Genomic DNA, 19,506 nt, shown 5'->3' with positions numbered 1-19,506 from the left:
CTGATCGGAAGCAGAAGCATCCGTATTCCATCACGGACAATATCCCCACCATGATCCGGTTATTGTACGAAGAAAGTTGATTCTCTGCTGGCATTTTTGTTTCAGATACCTAATGTGACATCCCCAGGTGCCTTTGGAGTCGAACCAGACCCCGAGATATTTAAATGTGAAGGCCTGAGCTATGGTTTCACCCCCTAGTTGAAGCTGTAATTGTGCTGGTTCTCGCTTCCTCGAAAATACAACCAGCTCAGTTTTCTCCGTAGAGAACTCGATACCCATTTGAAGAGCCCATGATGATAAGTTGTCGAGGGTATCTTGTAATGGTCCTTGGAGATCGGCAGCTTTGGGTCCTATAATAGACACAACGCTGTCGTCGGCAAGTTGTCTTAGCGTGCAAGATGTGTTGATACATTCATCGATATTACTTACGTAAAAATTGTATAAAAGGGGGCTTAAGCATGAGCCCTGAGGAAGACCCATGTAGCTGAATCGTATTGTCGACAAATCACCATGCGCAAAGTACATGTGTTTCTCAGACAATAGATTATGTAAAAAGTTGTTCAAAACTGGCGAAAGACCATGCTGATGCAACTTCTCAGATAGGATATTTATAGAAACTGAGTCAAAAGCCCCCTTAATGTCTAGGAAAACTGACGCCATTTGTTCTTTACGAGCAAATGCCATTTGAATTTCTGTTGAGAGCAACGCAAGACAATCGTTCGTTCCTTTGCCCCTGCGGAAACCAAATTGTGTATCTGAAAGTAAACCATTAGTTTCGACCCAATTGTCTAGACGAAACAGAATCATTTTTTCGAACAATTTCCGGATACAGGAAAGCATAGCAATCGGCCGATACGAATTGTGATCGGAGGCTGGTTTCCCTGGTTTTTGGATGGCGATAACTCTGACTTGTTTCCAGTCGTGTGGGACAATATTACCCGTGAGGAACTTGTTGAATAAATTCAGCAAGCGCCTTTTGGCGGGGTCAGGCAGATTTTTCAACAAGTTGAATTTTATTCTGTCTAATCCCGGGGCTTTATTGTTACATGACAAAAGTGCAAGTGAAAGCTCTACCATCGAAAACGGTGATTCGTTTGTATTTGGTGTCGCGGCGCGGGTGATCTTCTGTTCCGGAACAGAGTCTGGGCATACTTTTTTAGCGAAATCGAATATCCAGCGGTTGGAGTATTCCTCGCTTTCATTCGTGGTGTTATGGTTGCGCATTCGTCGGGCTGTGTTCCAAAGAGTGCTCATAGATGTTTCTTTCGTTAAGCCGTCTATAAACCGACGCCAGTAACCGCGTTTCTTGGCTCTAATCAAGTTCTTAGTTTTAACGTCTAACGCCGCGTAATTCCGGTAATTATCAGGTGTTCCATTTTTTCTGAATTTTTTATACGCGGAGGCTCTCTCCGCGTTTAAATTTGTGCACTCTTTGTCCCACCACGGGTTGGGAGGACGGATGTTAGTTTTTGCGCCGGGTACACGTTTCGTCTGAGCTTGAATCGCAGTATCGAGAATCAAGCCAGCCAAAAACGTGTACTCTTCCTCCGGAGGAAGTTGTAGAGTTCTTTCAAGTTTCTCAGATATCGAGGTCGCATAGCTATTCCAATCAATATTTCGTGTGAGGTCATACGAAACATTGATTGTCTTCGATGGTTTTAAGCCGCTGGTGATTGATATTACGATCGGTAGATGATCACTACCGTGGGGATCAGGAATTACCTCCCACGTGCAATCCAACCGTAGCGATGTCGAGCAAAGGGATAAATCCAGCGCACTTGGTCTTGCTGGTGGTGCAGGAATCCGTGTCATTTCTCCCGTATTCAATATTGTCATATTGAAGTTATCGCAGATATCATGGATCATAGCTGATCTGTTATCGTCGTGAAGACAGCCCCATCCCGTACCGTGTGAGTTAAAGTCTCCTAAAACCAACGTCGGTGCGGGAAGGAGCTCTATGATATTACTGAGCCGCCGATGCCCAACCAAGGCTCTAGGGGGAATATAGATGGAAGCAATACAAAGGTCCTTACCTTTGATTGTAACATGACATGCGACAACTTCAATACCTGGTATCGAGGGGAGGTTAATTCGATAAAAAGAATAGCACTTTTTGATCCCTAAAAGTACTCCTCCATAGGGAACATCTCGATCCAGGCGAATAATGTTAAAATCGTGGAAGTTTAAGGATATTTCAGAAGTTAGCCAAGTTTCGCACAATGCAAATGCGTCACATTTCAGATTATTTACTAGAAATTTAAAAGAATCTATTTTTGGGATGATACTTCTGCAATTCCACTGTAAAACAGTGATTAGATCCGTGACCTCGGTGGATGATTTAGCCATCGAAGGATACAATCGCTGAGAGAAGGGGCCAATTTGCAGTCAACTGCTTCAAATATGTTTTTACTGTTGGCATGAAAGCAATTAAAATGCTTCTAAGAGGGTCTGAAATATTGAAAGTTGTAAAAATCCAGTCCACAACATCAGAGAACTTGATAAGTCCAGCACCTAGTTGGTTCTCTGGTAGATTTTCTGGGACGCTTGGGGATTTTGTAGTCCCGGGAAGTCGTGGGAATTCCATCTCGGAATTGAGTTTTCCGAGACCAGGAGCTTTTTGCTTCGGTGTTGTGTCCCGATTCCCGTTAGCTGTAACTTTTCGAAGCCCTTCGGAAGACACCTTCGAACCCTTACTAGGTAGCTTATGAGAGGATTTATTCATTCTTTTCCTACAGCTATGAGGGACCGCCGAAGATGGACCTTCCAAAGGGTCGTCAGAATCGCTCTCGTCAGTTGACAAGCAGGCATATGGGTTCGTTGTCTGTTTAGGAGGGGTGGCACTTTTAAGCATCTCTGCGAAAGAACGCTTGGAGTGCTCCTTTAGGGAACGCTTCATTCGATCACCTCGCAGTTTGTAAGCGGGACAATCAGAGAGGTCATGCGGACCCTCCTTACAGTAGAGACACTTTTCAGCATCCTTACCGCAAGAGCCGTCCGCATGAGCTTCCCCACAGTTAGCACAACGTGGCTTATTGCTGCAATGGGTAGCTGTATGCCCCAGTTGTTTGCAATTAGTACAGTTCATTACTCGGGGTACGAATAGGCGAACAGGCAAACGAACCCGGTCCAAGAGGATGTAGTTGGGCAAAGCAGAACCGGCGAAGGTCACACGATAAGAGTTTGATTGGGGATAGGACTTTGTTCCATCCCCGGCGATCGATACTGAATGCAATCGCTTGCAATCCAGTATCTTGACATTCTTAAGTGAGGGGTCTTTAAAACAACCCGCCCCGTACTTAAGAACGTCCTCGCAAGTCAAACTCGAATCGGTGACCACACCGTCGATTTCGACTTCACGAGCTGGCACGTAGACGCGGTACTCCCGCGTAAAAGGATCATTTTGAACGAGCTCATTAGCCTGTTTTGAACTGGTAAACAGGACCCTGAGCTTGTCTGGACGTATCTTATCAAAACTTTTTATAGTATTGTATCGCGAGGACAGGTCCCGCGATATTTTTAAAATATTTAATTTTTTTTCTTTCGATTTGGTCCGGAAATAGACCGCATAAGGACCGGCCGGTAGTGCGAGCCCATCCGGATAGCTCTTTATGCGAGACTTTTTATAGTCAAGGGAAGTCTCCATTTGATCATCGGGAACGGGGGGGTCAGAATTTACACTAGACATGTTGCGGAGCTACCTCCGCACAGAAATAAGTGAATCGGGGAGAAATAGAACAGTCGAATGCAGGAAGGAAAAAAAAAACTAAATAATGATACTTAACTTAAATCCAACGGGGGCCACCAAGGCCTAGCCCTCGTCGATCGGCGTATCGCCGCTGCGATGGTGTGCAAAAAACCTCCGAGAGGAAAAAGCACACTCTTTTTTAATCCGCACAGTGATATCACGTACACCGCTGGGCCTGTTTTGATCGATCGAACAATCACCGGCTAACGGTACTGTTTCGATCGTCCGCTCACAACAATACACTGCTTCAGTATATAATGTGCATAAAACCTCTCACAGGAAAAAGCACTATTGTCTATTACACAATAGCAATCTAGTTTTGATCGTCCGGTCACTTTATCACACACGGCACTGGTTTTCAACGCTTTCGCAGTAAACACAAAGCACGTCCGTTCACTCGGAAGGTTGAAACGGCAATGATATTGATTCACTTGTCAACCACCCAACGCACACTGAACATTCTCAGAAAGGTTCAGTTTTTGTTCATCAACGAATTTATTCATCATGTATTCTGCAAAGGGTTGAGTAGAGAATTATACCAGATATATTCAATGTGCGAACTTTTTTCTTGAATATCATCGAGGAGAATCTTCGCTGGTGAACTTTTCGCAACTGAGTGCTGAACTTTTCTGCAGTGAGTTTTCTGGTCGATGACATTTTTGTCTGAAAATCACTAGTGAAAAATTTTATTCGCGATTCTCGGAATTTTGATATTTTTCCAATACTGCACATAGATGATGAAAGTTCTACTTATGAACGTAATCAGAAGGCCAGACATAAGTAATGAGAAACTTCATATTTGTCCATATTCTTCCATAACCTCACGTTAGGATTTACCCAAATATTGGTTAATATTGTAGGAGAGTGCGCAGTGCCAACATCTATAATGTTTTTGGTAGAGTCAACCATGTTCCGACGTAACTTCAGGTATTTTTGTGTCATCGTTTGTGCAGGATAACATTTGATCTTTTTTCGGTACTGGTGAATAAGTTTCAGTTTTTGTAAAGTAATTACTTTCGATTCGAGTTTTGACCGATTCCCCAAAAAAATCTGTATTAGAGAAGGAGCAAAATGAAACCAGCTGTAAGCGTACGCCGGAAGAGGAAAAGCTAGAACTGAGAACTGAAAAATGCCCACTAATGCTGCCGAAACTATGTCTAGAATAATTAAGACTAAAAAGTGAGAAGGGGAGTTTACGTATCTACATAATCCAAAATGGTGCATGTTAACCTTTTTTCACTAATAAACGTTTTCCTTTGACGCATTTTATGTGTTTCACATATTTTTTCAAACTTCAAAATGACAAAAATTACTCATGTCTAACAAGAAAGAGTCTAAAAATTCCAGAAGCAAAACGGCTAACTAGCCTCGGGCTCCCCTATAGCACTTTTTGGTTTCTAGAGTAAATTACTGAAAAAAATCTTCTTGACCAAGTTTTAATTTCTTGAGCTGGCAGAGCACTGCTCGAATAAAAACAAGTGCAGCATTTTATTATATTTCACGGGATGAGAAGTCCCGGGGCTTGTTCTTCGTTATAATCTCCATCTAGAGTGATATACTTGACCCATCGGTCCTCTAAAATTTTTATGTCGTCTGGAAAAAAAATTTTTAAAGACCTTTAAAATAGCATTCGACAAAAATTTATTTAACTGAAGATACCTTTTCAGGTTTGGAAATACATAATAGTCGCTGTGGGCCAGGTCTGGAGAGTACGCGGAATGGTAAACCAATCCGTCTGACCCGAACAGCTGTTATTCAAACACTAGTGGAGAGATTGTCATGACATTTGGTATTGGGCTTGTTTTCAAGAAAAATATACACGTCTTTTCTGTGAGAGGCCCGGGACTCTTCATTCCATGTAATATTAATGGTAGAGGTTACGATTCTAGAGACAAGGAATAATATTCTTCACACAATATTTTCACTGATTTGTAAAACTGGAAGTTTAAATGTTAAATTATTTGGATAGCGCATTCAATATTATAAACAATTATTTTTATCTCCTATACTTTTGATATGGGACTTATTATTATTATTATTATATGTCTTTTATTCAGCCCTAGTTTTAACATGTATTTGTCGTTCGCTGGGGTTGAAGTTACGCTTTCTACGGACATAGTTTCATTTTCAGTGAGCCAATGTTATTCATATTCACGTCAAACTGGTTATGTCTCTGTCATTACCCACCCTCCTTTTTGCTTCACCGGTAAGCGAAAATCAAAATTACAAATCACTTACGTAAGATACTTTATTATTACTATTATAGTAATGTGTTATTTCGAAATATTTTTCAAGTCTGACACACTGAAAATTGTCGATCTGATTTTTGTCGTGAATACGACTTACTTTACTATGGGGCGCCTTTTCAAAATTTACCCTCTGAGAGAGTGATAAGTTTTTGATCGTGAATATCTTCTGTTGTATCTAATGAATCAACATAATTCTTGCAACATGCCATCGGAAATATGATCACAATCTTATGATAAAATTTTCAGTTGTGTGACATAATCTTAAATAGTTCAAAATTAAACTTTTCTTAAATGTTTGGTACAAACGAGTGTCAAAGAGGATAATTCATATGGCGCGTTTGCCTTTCTCGTATTTTGGAAGCTCATAGCTCAGTGATCTGTAGAAGGATTTATATAATCTAACTACCAATAGAATCGAAAATTTTCAACTTGAACGTGTATTGCAACAACATTGAAGTTTTTCAATAGTATACTATTGAAAAACCTGTTTGATTTAACCCATGACAGCACCAGCCAATCAGAACGCGAGATGTCTGCATCTATACAAGAGCATCCATATAAAAGTTGAGTGCTTCATTTTTCCTACCATTTGCTGAGCATCTGTTCCCGAAACAAGACACACGAGAGCAACATCGTGGACCTGTCGTCTCACTGTTTCCCGTTCTGCGTACAGGAAAGGAATTCTGAAAGGCAGCCGAAAACTCCAGCAAATTCAAATAGCACTTTTAAGTGCTAAAAATAATCATAAAGAATTAGTTGAATTTTATCGCTTTCCTACCATTTTCCGAGCAACTGTTGCCGAAACAAGGCACACACGAGAAGTTAAATTAATTTGCACCGTCACCAACACATTCAATTACGAACGGCAATGCGAAAGAGGAAGTGATGATGTTGAATACATCTTTATACTAGTACACAAATATGCCGTGCGAAAGAGTTGCCACGTACAGATCAATATGTATTTTTTTTGTCGTGAATTCTTTAGTATGGGGCGCTTTTTGATCATGATATCTAACACATTCAATTACGACAGGACAGTAACGCTGTCTCGCAATACGAAACAGAAAATTTTGATTTAGAAACATCTTTATACTAGTATACTTTATACAAATTATTAGAACAAATGTTTTCACTTGATTTGCGCATTATACTTTCTAGGCGTTTCAGAACTGGCTAAATTTAAAGCAATCCTAAATATTTCTTTATCACAGTTATGTGGTCGTCCTGAAAAGGACGGGGTTTTCAACTCCTCGTCGTTACGGATGGACAGCTGCAGATGGCGAGGGATGATTTTCGTTTTCTTGTTGTCGCGGGCAGCATTACCAGCCAATTCCAACACTTCGGCAGCCAAGTACTCCATCACTGTCGCCAGATAGACCGGTGCACCGGCACCGACACGCTCTGCGTAGTTTCCCTTCCGGAGCAGACGATGGAGATTTTGCCAACTGGGAACTGCAGACCAGCACGGTTCGAGCGGGACTTTGCCTTGCCCTTAATTGTTCCTCCTGTGTGCGTGTTTCCGCGTGAAAATTCCACAAGAAGCTGTTAACCGTTAGACAGCCAGTTCAATATTACTGACTGCCGCTCTACTAACTCTCTCTTTTATATCGTCTCACTGTTTCCCGTTCTGTGAAGGGGAGGTCCGTACACCGCTACCAGTATAAATTGAAATGTGATGTGAGAAATAGCGTCATTTGAGTTAAAGCAGCTACTCTGTACGTACCGTCAGAACGATGGCACCGTAAACAGGTAGAAAAGCAGATTTGTACCGTCACTAACACATTCAATTACGAACGGCAATGCGAAAGCGAATGTTGAACACATTTTTATACTAGTATGGGACCGTGTAAAAATATGCCATGCGAAGCAGGGTTGCCATATAAACAGGTTAATCTCTTTTATTATTATTATTATTATTATGATTATTATTATTATTTTTATTATTATTATTATTATTATTATTATTATTACTATCATTATTATTATTAGAATAACTCTTGCATACCGAAGATCGTCGATACATTTCAGACCAGCCCATTGCAATTGTCTCGTACTGAAATTTCGAGAAGAATCAGATATCTTCGAACTTTGTAGCATCAATAAAAATAAACTACAAATTTGTCGTACCTAGCCTGCTATATTAGCAAATTATAAAAGAATTGTTTCAAGTTTGGAATATATAGTTGTAGAATAGTAGCTGTTTAATGTAACTAATCTGTATTTTAATGTAGGTGCATCGCTTCAAACTCTATTAGTGAAAAAGAGGAAAGCTTGCACAATTCATACAATCAATCAACTAACTGATATTCGGAAAAGTGATGGGAGCGTATCAGTTTTTTCGTATTCACGACATCCAGTTATGTCTCTGACATTACCCACCCACCTTTTTTTTTTGGATCTTGACGTTTTATGTATTTCTAAAACATTTGGCATCAGGCACGTACCCAGGCCCCTCCCGAAATCAGAGCAGAATTAAAAAAAATGTTTGATTCGAAGCGAACAGGTTCAAAACTAAATAAAATGAAAATTAAATACGGAGCAAAATAAACGACAATATTAAAAATACACTTAATTATTCTGGACGACTGGAATATGAAAGTGCGCGAGCTTACCAAGGGGACGGGTATAGCGTGATAGGTAAGTCGATGTCTTTCACGCAGCCCGCCTGGGTTCGATTCCCAACCCCGAACATAGGATCAGAAAGTTTTTCTAGCCCGAAGAGACGAATGACCATAAGGTTAAAACATCTATAATTGAAAAAAAGGATTCTGCCAATTCGGAAGATATCCTGTCGCTGGATCTCGCACATACTTATTTAGGACTGAAAAGACAAGCGCAAGTGCACTTCGAGTACAAGTTTGGATGGATCCATTATTATACGCCAGAGAAATAAATGATTAAACGACAATGGACTGAAGTCGTCGCGGCATGCGTGCCAGGAAGGGAGGCTTAATCGGTCGGAAATATCATGATGCCTGTTTTCTGGGATTGTCATAGTATAGTTTTGAAGTACTAAATTGATTAAAGACCGAAATCGCTGTAAAGGGCCTTACCTGCAGCAAATGAGCATCGCTACCATACCTCGACCTCGGAAATCTGAATTTTTTTCGACCTCGGAAATCTGAATTTTTTTCCAAGTCTCAAAACCGATTTTTTTCTGCTGTTTTGCGGTTTGTTTTGCGCTAATTTCCGAAGTTACGCGTTTTTTGCGTGGTGTATAAGGACTGTATCGAAAAAAGCTATCCACAAATTTTTCTTTAAAATTAATATATTTTATTCAAACTAGAAACTGATGCTTTATTGTAAAGACTATCCCAGAAAGTATGGACGCAACCAAAAACCGTTGCCATTTCGCAATGGTTCAGAATCTGTCAATTTTTATGGCTGCGTCCTGTTGTTTGCACTCTTCTCTAACCACTTGTGCAGTTGTTTATTCGTTTTCATTAGTTTGTTTCGAAATGCGTGGACTTTCAGCAGAACAACGTCGAAAAATTGTGTACAAATGGTGCACAGAACGCGGACTGTCACTGAGAAAGATAGCAAAAATGGAAGGAGTCAGTTAAAAAGCCGTGCGAAATGCCATCAGGAAGTTCGGTGAGGATAACACCTTTGAGGATAAACCGAAAACGAGTCGAGAAAAAAGGTCCTGCTAACCTTCAGCTGGATAAACGTACACTAAAGGCGTTCGAGCAAAAGAAGGAGGTTTTAGTTCGGGATGTGGCCAAATAAGTGGGCACTTCGAAGCCAAATGTTCCAAAACCAAAACGTAGTCCGAAACAAGAAGCATCGATCAGGCCGAGGGTTCGAAAGCTGTACAATACGATTCTTGCTGGAAATTTGAACTGCATAATCATGGACGACGAAACCTACGTGAAACTCGATTACAAATCCTTGTTGGGACCACAATATTATTCGTTGCGAGAAGGGCAAGTGTTCAACCAGTCCGAGACATCGATGGAAGTCGAAAAATTTGGTAAGAAAGCTATGGTCTGGCAAGCAATTTGTAGCTGCGGTAAGATTTCGAAACCCTTCATCACCACTGCTTCAATGAACAGCAAAATATACATCAAGGAATGTTTACAAAAACGACTTCTACCCATGATTCGAAGCCACATAGATACTGTTGTCTTCTGGCCAGATCTTGCTTCTTGCCACTACTCGAAATTAACGGTAGAATGGTATACTACCAAAAATGTCACTTTCGTCTCATAAGAAATGAATCCACCAAATTGTCCACAACTTCGACCAATTGAGGAATTTTGGGCATTAACGAAGGCACATCTTAGGAAACATGTCTCGGCAGTCGGAACCATTCAACAGTTCGAAAAAGATTGGAAAAAAGTGTCTAAACTTGTCGCGAAGAAGTCTGTACGGAATTTAATGAGGAACGTTCGCAAGAAGATGCGCCAGCTAGTCTACAATGGCTAAGTAGCAAATGTTGAGAATAATATTCTGTTGTTGTAGTCTAATATTATCAGTATATCGGATAAAATTGAATATCTAACACTTGTGAATTATTTACAGCGAAATAAAAGTGCTTCCATACTTTCTGGGACAGTCTTTACGAGGTTAAAGTTGAGCATAATGAAAACCGGATGAAATTAAAGTTATTCCTTCACGAATTTTCGAACTTTCGATCGAACGCTTTTCATCTAGTTCCGGACAAGTGTTGCATCGCATTTTTGGAAGCTTTTTTTGAACTCCTGCATGTTCCCGGCTGCTTTACCAGTCTTCTTGAAGACTCTCTTCACGATTGCCCAGTAATGTTCGATAGGTCGAAGATGAGGGCAATTCGGTGGATTGATATTTGTCTCAACGAAATTTATACCCTTTTCCTCAAGCCGTCTGAGAGTGGTTTTTCATAGTGAACCGACGCTAAATCCGGCCAAAACAGTGGAGGTATACTATGCTTCTTATATAAAGGCAGCAATCTCTTCTGGAGACACTCAGATCGATAGATTTCTGTATTTATAGTTCCCGTAGTGTGAAAAATTGTTGATTTCAAACCACAGGAACATGTTGCTTGCCATACTAGTTCCTTTCGACCGAATTTCTCCACTTGAATCGACCTGTCCGCATCGCTCACATCCTCCCCAACCACGACAGTAAAGTATTGTAAACCTGGAAGGGTTTTTGAGTCCTTCAAATAAGTCTCATCGTCCATCAAAATGCATGCATCCGGACACTGCAAAAGACGTAAATACAATTTCCGGGCCCTTGTTGCTGCTCGCTTCTTCTGTTCTACACTTTGTTTCGAGATTTTTTGCTTCTTGTAGGTCTTCAGCTGATTTCGCCTCTTGATACGCTGGATCATTCCGACACTCGTTCCTGCTTTTTTGGCCGAATCACGTATTTACACTGATTGTCCAGTTTAGGGTTGGAAGAACCGGGTTTTCTGCCTCTTCCTGGTAGCTCATCCAAAGAATAGTGTTCCCCAAACTTATTAATGATGGTTTATTACTGGAATTCCAATTTTCGCATAGTAATACCCTTCTCGCTCAGCCAAGTTTCCAAAACCTTAATTTTCACTTTCTTTTCAATACGCGACATTTTGAAAACGCACACGAATTTTAACAAGTAAACAAACGAAAGCTGACTGCCAAACGCACAGCATACTGTGATCTGAGCATAAAAAACCATCATGAATACATGCGTACAACACAAATGTATGTGGATAGCTTATTTTCGATACACTTCTTTATGTATTAACGTTAAACTGGCTCAGGACCCCTGACAGGTATTGAAAGCCCATCAGTATTTCTTTAGTAGAAATGTTACGACAGGATTTGCTTGAAAAATGATCATCAAGTTTTCTTCTCGATTCACTCTAACGGAACCACTCGACTCAAATACCGTATCATGTCCCCAGGAAAGGCATGATAGATTACCTAGCAATCGAACGACCCCGCGGCTGCATTGAACTTCACTTGCTGAGGTTGCGCATGGTGGATTGTTCATTGTTTGAATAGATAAAACGAAACGACCGTACGCGTAGGTGTACCAGAATTAAAACGATTTTTCTTTTCCCTACAGGTACTGAACCAGACCTTCCCCGATCACACATTCCTGATGAACGGCCTGGTGATGGGCATCAAAGGGATACTTTCATTTCTGAGTGCCCCGCTCATCGGTGCACTGTCCGATGTGTGGGGACGAAAGTTTTTCCTGCTGATAACAGTGTTCTTCACCTGCGCACCCATACCGCTGATGTCAATCAATTCTTGGTAAGTTTGGAATCGTCAATTGGGAATTTCTATATAACTTCCATAAACATGATTCCTTTTTCTTTTTCAGGTGGTTCTTCGCAATGATCTCAATCAGTGGAGTATTTGCTGTGACCTTCTCGGTAGTATTCGCGTACGTGGCCGATGTGACGACGCTGGAGGATCGCTCTCGGGCGTACGGTTTAGTTTCGGCCACCTTCGCCGCTAGTTTGGTATGTTACTCATGTCTTCAGAATGGACGATTTGACAAGCATTCTGTTTTTTTTCTGTTTTAGGTTATTTCACCTGCTTTAGGTGCCTACCTGAATGATAAATATTCGGAACCTCTTATCGTAGCTTTAGCGACAGCAATCGCAGTTCTAGATGTATTTTTTATACTAGTAGCAGTACCGGAAAGTTTACCGGAAAAGGTACGACCTAGTTCCTGGGGAGCTCCGATTAGCTGGGAGCAGGCAGACCCATTCGCGGTAAGTTTTTTTTTTCTCTCGATGTTCGCGATTTACAGAGACTGACAACGTTTATTTTTTTTCTTTCAGGCATTACGGAAGGTTGGTCTTGACCACACCATTCTGATGCAATGCGTGACAGTATTATTATCCTACTTGCCAGAAGCTGGGCAGTATTCGTGCATATTTGTTTACTTGAAGCTGAAGATGCACTTCAGCTCGATAGACGTCTCCATCTTTATCGCTGTGGTCGGTATACTGAGCATACTGGCGCAGGTTATTCTAGGTGACCTAATGAAGTAAGTTGTTGAGCCTAAGATTTTGTTTGTATGAGTGCGAATAATACCGAGACATTCTTTTTCTTTCTATTTCAGAGCACTTGGTGCTAAACGTACTATAATAATAGGCTTACTATTTGAAATGCTGCAACTGCTGTGGTACGGTTTTGGTAGCCAGACGTGGTGAGTACTGATGATTGATAAAGTTGCCAAAAAATGTCACTTATTCATATAAAATTTAACACTTTTCGTAGGATGATGTGGGCTGCTGGAATCCTAGCATCACTAGCGTCAATTACTTATCCGGCTATTAGCGCATTTGTTTCGATTCATTCGAATCCAGATCAGCAAGGTAAGTGGAAGCTGTTTTCAATTTTAATTGTTAAGATATTATGTGCAGGGAACGGTCGCCTCACGTGACAGTTTTAACTGAAACTGTGCACTGCTGCTTGCTTCCACGGGCAGTCATTTATGAATGTTGTGCGTAGCACATCGATGAATGTTACCTGTGACAGTCATGAGCCAGCGCCGGCATGAATGTAGCGATGACTGTCTCACTCGTACTGGGTGATGAAAATAACGATAGAATGATTATCGTCGACGTCGAAATTCATAACGGCGTCATTAGTGACTGTTGTAATCTTGATACTGTTCCATGAGTTGGTTAAATTTCTTACCATGATTGCAAAGAAACCGTAGTCGGTTAGAAAAGGCGGGTGGGTAATGTCACAGGCATAACTGGATGACGTGAATACGAATTAAGCTGATATGCTTGTTAATTTATTGTGTGAGTTCTGAAACTTTTTCGCTTCTAGAATTGTTTTGGTGCATACTGAAGATACTAACTTATTGACTTATTGACGGAAAACTTGGTTCTAAAATGAATCGATTTGTGAAATTTATTCGATGTTTATAACTGTTTAGTACTTTTTGCCATCATTTCTGTTATTCATTTACTAGAAATCGAGTTCTGGACCAGGATTCATGAACTGGAACTGAACTCAAGAACTAAATTCCGACTGGTAAAAAGTATAGTTGCAAAATTCAAGCTCAGGATCCAGGTAAAGAATTCAGTTCATGAATTTTTGCTCTAGAATTCTGGAACCGAACTGATTTCCAGAATCCGGGTTCCAAATTTAATTCTAGAACTGAGTTCTGAGCTTGAATCAAGAAACTGAATTTGGTTCCAATATCTAGTTCCAGAATCTGATTTCAGAAAATGAATTCTGAGACTGAATTTAGAAATAAAAATCTGGTCCAAAATTCCAAAATTCTGGTTCGAAGCTCAAATCTTAAATTTATTAAATCCTAATTAAGTTTTGGTCCAGGATTCTAAAGTTGAATTGCTGAATCAGAGTACTGGAATCGAGTTCCGAACTTAAATGAAGGCACTAAATTTAGTTCCACAATGTAGTCAAGAAACTAGTTCCCAAAGTATAGTTTCAGAATCCTGAATTAGGGTTCAGTTCCACAGTCTTAGTTTTAACTTTTTAATTTGTTGTTACTGTTGGCGGAAGTTTTTAACCCAGACATCCAGTTCCGTCTAGCGCACAGGAAGAAATGATCGATTTTCGACCTTTTGTGCTCGTCTGTTACAACAAAACCGTTGTCTGAGTGCGAAAAAGACAAGCAAGCGTGATGAGGTAAACTTCATTGTTCCCAAAAGTTTGAGAAAACCTATTTTCAGGGTGGCAAGTGACCGGGAAAACCGGGAAAAAGTCGAGAACTTGGTTTTACCGGGAAAAACCGGGAAAAAGTCGGGAATTTTAGTGCAAATCCGGGAAAAAATTCACTAGTCCTAATCTTAATAACGATTTTCAGCATCATGATTTTCCTGGTACAACAAATGAAAAGATGAAAGCCATTTTGTGTTTGAACTAGAAGTTCGGTACAAGTTTTGAAACTTCTTATTGTCCCCCACAGGTTCAATGGTACACAATCCATTGGAAATGGAGCTAACACCTCAGCAATTTTAATTCAATAAGCGCTTTCTTAGTTGGCATCAATAACAGCACAATGAATGCTCATAATGAAAATAAGAATAATTTGGATACTTCTGCTAGATTTCTATTAAAACTCGACAAATATTAGATTCCAAGTGCAAATGACAGTTTCTCTTTGTTTATTTTCTCTCAATTATTACTGTATTTTCCAACATTTTTATAACAGCAGATCGAAAGTTGATAGTTTCAGTCGTTATTCTATGCAAAGTGTAAGATAGATTGATTGCCTATAGGACCATAATAATCGAAAGAAAGAGTGAAGAAAGAGGAACTGTCATTTGCACTTAGGACTTTTTCTAGTGTTTTTCTTCAAAATTTCAGAATAAGTATGCATAATGGTAAAAGTAACATCAAGTAACATGTTTGTTTGATAAATTTTTTAAGAAATCTTAGGGGCCGTGTTTTCAGTTGCCAGCCAATAATTTCCCTAAATTCACTAAAAGAAAGAATTCTAAAGAATTCTAGAAGGATTTTGTTCACTCGCCAAAACCCAACTCTGAAAGAATATCGTATATGTTGTTAGCAATGGTCTCTCGTCCTCATGTGCACCTCGTACACTGCACAACTGGTCGTATAGGCTCTGTGAGAACTTGTATGCACACATTCAGGAGAGGCTTCAGTGCCTTATGCTTATGGCAGTTGAAAACAAATTGCTGTCTCAGTTGCAACGTCGAAACGGTTCTGATATCATACCGTATAAGCAGTGCACAACACGTAAATTTTGTCACGAGACGCCACTGGTTGTTAGAAGTAATCGAGTTTGAGGGAGGAGTGTTGTGCTTTAGTTCATTCATTTTTAATTTTTAACCTTATACTATTCCAAACCTAAAAAAATTGGAATACACTAGAGATGGTCAGTCCGCGTATGGTCCAACAGAACTAGTTTTCCTCGAAGATTGGGTGAACTGGAGCTCACTATTCTTCTCAATAGAATAGTCTTTCAAAACGTTTGCTGGATTGGGGAATCTGGTAGAACTTTGAAAATGTATTCAAAAGAGAATGATTATTGGTAGAACACATACAGAAAGACTTTATTATTATTGAATTTGTTAACTACAAAATATAATTTATAGCTATAGTACTGTTAGTTCAGAAGATAAACGTTTGGACAAACTGTGGATGAGAATTTTAATCGTGATTCCAAGGAGATACCCGAAAAATACTTATTTCTCAACTCTCGATGTTTTATAGGACTTGGTAAAAAAACCGGGAATTTTTAGTCTCGCCCACCGGGAAAACCGGGAAATTGAAATCGCTAATTCACTTGCCACCCTGTATTTTTGAGCTATTCCTGGTCATCTTACACATTTGAAAATTGAATAATAAATTGCTGATTATATATCTGATGGCATGGACAAAGAATTACGTTGTTGCGTTCAGTACAATTCGAGATATTTGCGATCAACGAAATTTTGAAAAGGTGTCCCATAGTAAAGTAAAACGTATTGACGTCAAAAATTCGCAGTTTGAAACAGTTTTAGGGTGCATAGGGTAGTCAAACTGCGAAAATTGAAATTGTAGGACTAATATTAGTTGAAATAAGAAGGACCTAAATGCGGATAGTAAATTACTAAATTTAAGCATTTAAAAAAATCAAATATTATATGAATAAAAAGAAAGTGCATGAAAAATTACTTGAATTCTGCATTTTCTACACCTTACGTAGGATTGGATACGAAAATCTGCAGACAAGCATTAGACTGGAATCTAGCAGACCTCCTAAAACGTGACCTCCTAAAACAGATTAAAAACGTGGATCGGCATGCGCAGAAACCATAAAAAATAGGGTTGTCAACGACCGAAAAGGCATTAATTTAGAACAATTGATATTCGAATTGATTGAAATAGGGCATCATTATTGATCGTAAAACACTAGTTTTGAACATATTCAAGATAAGCAGGGTTGTCAACGAAAATCGACAATTTTTGAAAAAAAAATTTCGAGTTTTAATTAAATGAGAAGGGATCTCGAAAAAGGTAGAAGATTGTTAAATAATTGCACTTTTCAATGTGCATAGGGTTAGACAAATATTAGTTAAGTTATTTAGTTAGCTGTGAAAAAAATAGCTTAGATATTATTTGAATGAAAATGGAAGGCAATAGTGACAGAAAATTACAGAAAAACTGCATTTTCAAGGTGCATAACATAGAGTTGTCGACTAACGAGAATTCACAATTTAGGAACAAAATTTTCTCAAACAAAGATTTAATGGAAAAGGACGTCAATATTGTGTGTGTGTGTGTGTGTTCTGTGTATGAGTGTTTCACTATCACAATTCTCACTGTCTGGCTGCAGCGGTTTACAGTAAAAAAAATGTTGCCATGTGTTTGGTTTATACATGCAAATAATTTGAATCCAGGACTCAGGCAGGTGTTAACTCAATCGAGTTCCGATGACCCATATCGTATACAGAGCAAGTCATGTTCCGAGGTCATCGCTCCATCGACCTGCCCCGCCTCAATGCAATGTTTGCATCAATTGGATTCAAACATCACAGAAATACTTTTGATCCCTTGAAAATCGCAAGCATTAATGAACATATTTGGATCTGACTAATGCTCCAGTCTGCACCCAATGCCTCTTACTAACCAATTGTATCAAAACCTGTAGTCTTCGGTACCAGTCAATTACATACTTGAGGCATAGTATGATTTTTTTTCCATAAAATATGTTTATTTCATAGGCAACATACATAAGTTTTTCTTCGCCGTGGCATCTCCACAATACATAGTATTTTAAACCTAATACATTTCGAATATCATATGAGTATTTTGGTGTTCATTAGTTAATCTAAACACTGTTTTTATCAAGCGATTTGTTATTATAAATTACATTAAATAAAATACATATCATAAAATAAAATTTAAATTGAAACTTAAATGAATTTAATGAAATGATACAGAAGTTTTATGTAAGAAAGGTCACGACAAGCAAGAATGTCGCGAGCTGGAACATTAGATAGTGTACCTTGGGTACGCAAAGAATTTATTAAATGAGATCTGACATCACGATACTCCACGCATGTCCAAACGACATGATCAATATCGCGATGACCTTCGCCAGTCCAATTCGGAGGCGATATGCATTTAACGTGTAGTGATTGGACATGAGTTTGGACATCACACGAATGAAGTCCCTACTCACATCCAGTCCCCTGAACCATGCCTTTGTCGATATTTTAGGAATAATTGAGTGCATCCACCGACCCTTTATCCCAATAAGCTTGCCAGCTGGCGAGTGTTCTTCGGCGAGACGAACTATAGAATTCGTTGAAAGCAATCGGCCTCTCATAAATTTCACCCTCAATAGCACCACGTTTGGCTAAACTATCGGCTCTTTCATTGCCTGGAATGGAGCAATGAGCCGGGACCCAAACTATTGTGATTTGATAATTATTATTCAATATGACGTTCAGGCACTGTTTTATTTTGCCCAAGAAAACCGGTTCATTTTTACCAGCAGCGTTTGAGCGAATGGCTTTAATTCCACTCAGACTATCTGTGAAGAGAAATTAATGGTTGGGGCATGGTATGATATTGCACACATCTGAATATTTTGAAACACTAATAATTAGAATAGTAAAAAAATATGTATACCCAAACAGTGACTCTTACTAATATTTAAGGATGAGATGAATAATGCTAATTTATGGATAATGCATCATGGTACTCATCAAAAAAATCAAACATCAATTTAAAATAACCTTCATTAGTCCTTGAAGGTCGCAATTACCGATCTACTAGTATCTGTGTCCGTTACTTTCCTTTGACAGTAGTGGCGAGATAGTAAGGATTTTGTAGTGGAATTAATTTTATTTCAAAACGAAAGGGTTTAACTACACACCAACAATAGGAAGTAAACCGAAATAGTTCATCTATTTGAAAGATATTTAATAATTTCCGCACTTCGAAGGAGCTGTTACATACGAATCAATTCGCATCCTCTCATTCTGCTACTAACGCAGAAGGCGATAGGACAGAACAAGCGTCATCATAGACACACGGCTAGGCATGAGATAGGAACTTGTGAGCACTTAGTTATCTCACCTTTTGACGACCCATCAATATTGATAGCGAATTTCATCATTTAAGCGCTTAATAGATGCATAACAGATCGGCTGAAAAGTTCGTATCGTTTCTATGAGAGGGCGCCACTAGAATTAAATCCATACCAGTTAGTACCAACCTCCAAAAGATACGTGTTTCAATTTGACAGCTGTCTGATTATTAGTTTGTGAGATATTGCATTTTGAGTGAAGCTACTTTTGTTATTGTGAAAAAAAATTGAAAAAAAGGAATTTCGTGTGTTGATGAAACACTACTTTTTGATGAAAAAAAGTGCCGCCGATACCAAAAAATGGCTTGATGAGTAATATCCAGACTCTACACCGGGCGAAGCAACAATTCGTAAGTGGTTTGCAAAATTTCGTACTGGTCATATGAGCACCGAAGACGATGAACGCAGTGGACGTCCAAAAGAGGCTGTTACCGACGAAAACTTGAAAAAAATCCACAAAATGATTTTCAATGACCGTAAAGTGAAGTTGATCGAGATAGCTGA

The 19,506-nt window shown here is 39.4% G+C and overlaps 1 protein-coding gene across 9 annotated transcripts in view; it reads left to right on the top strand.

Annotated features, from left to right (window-relative positions):
- The window catches only part of LOC131438440 (hippocampus abundant transcript 1 protein), a 106,086-nt gene that overhangs the window by 74,307 nt on the left and 12,273 nt on the right, over window positions 1–19,506 (top strand). For all 9 annotated transcript variants that reach the window (XM_058608465.1, XM_058608459.1, XM_058608457.1 and 6 more), the window contains 6 exons: window positions 12,028–12,218; window positions 12,289–12,430; window positions 12,494–12,685; window positions 12,755–12,963; window positions 13,039–13,125; window positions 13,197–13,294. In XM_058608465.1, the coding sequence (XP_058464448.1) occupies window positions 12,028–12,218; window positions 12,289–12,430; window positions 12,494–12,685; window positions 12,755–12,963; window positions 13,039–13,125; window positions 13,197–13,294 (919 nt within the window). The remainder of the gene's footprint in view (window positions 1–12,027; window positions 12,219–12,288; window positions 12,431–12,493; window positions 12,686–12,754; window positions 12,964–13,038; window positions 13,126–13,196; window positions 13,295–19,506) is intronic.

The sequence above is a fragment of the Malaya genurostris genome, chromosome 3, assembly GCF_030247185.1.
Source record: "Malaya genurostris strain Urasoe2022 chromosome 3, Malgen_1.1, whole genome shotgun sequence".
Taxonomy (NCBI): Eukaryota; Metazoa; Arthropoda; class Insecta; order Diptera; family Culicidae; genus Malaya; species Malaya genurostris.
Note: the sequence above shows the minus strand (reverse complement) of the source record. Positions and strands in the feature narration are given on the sequence as shown.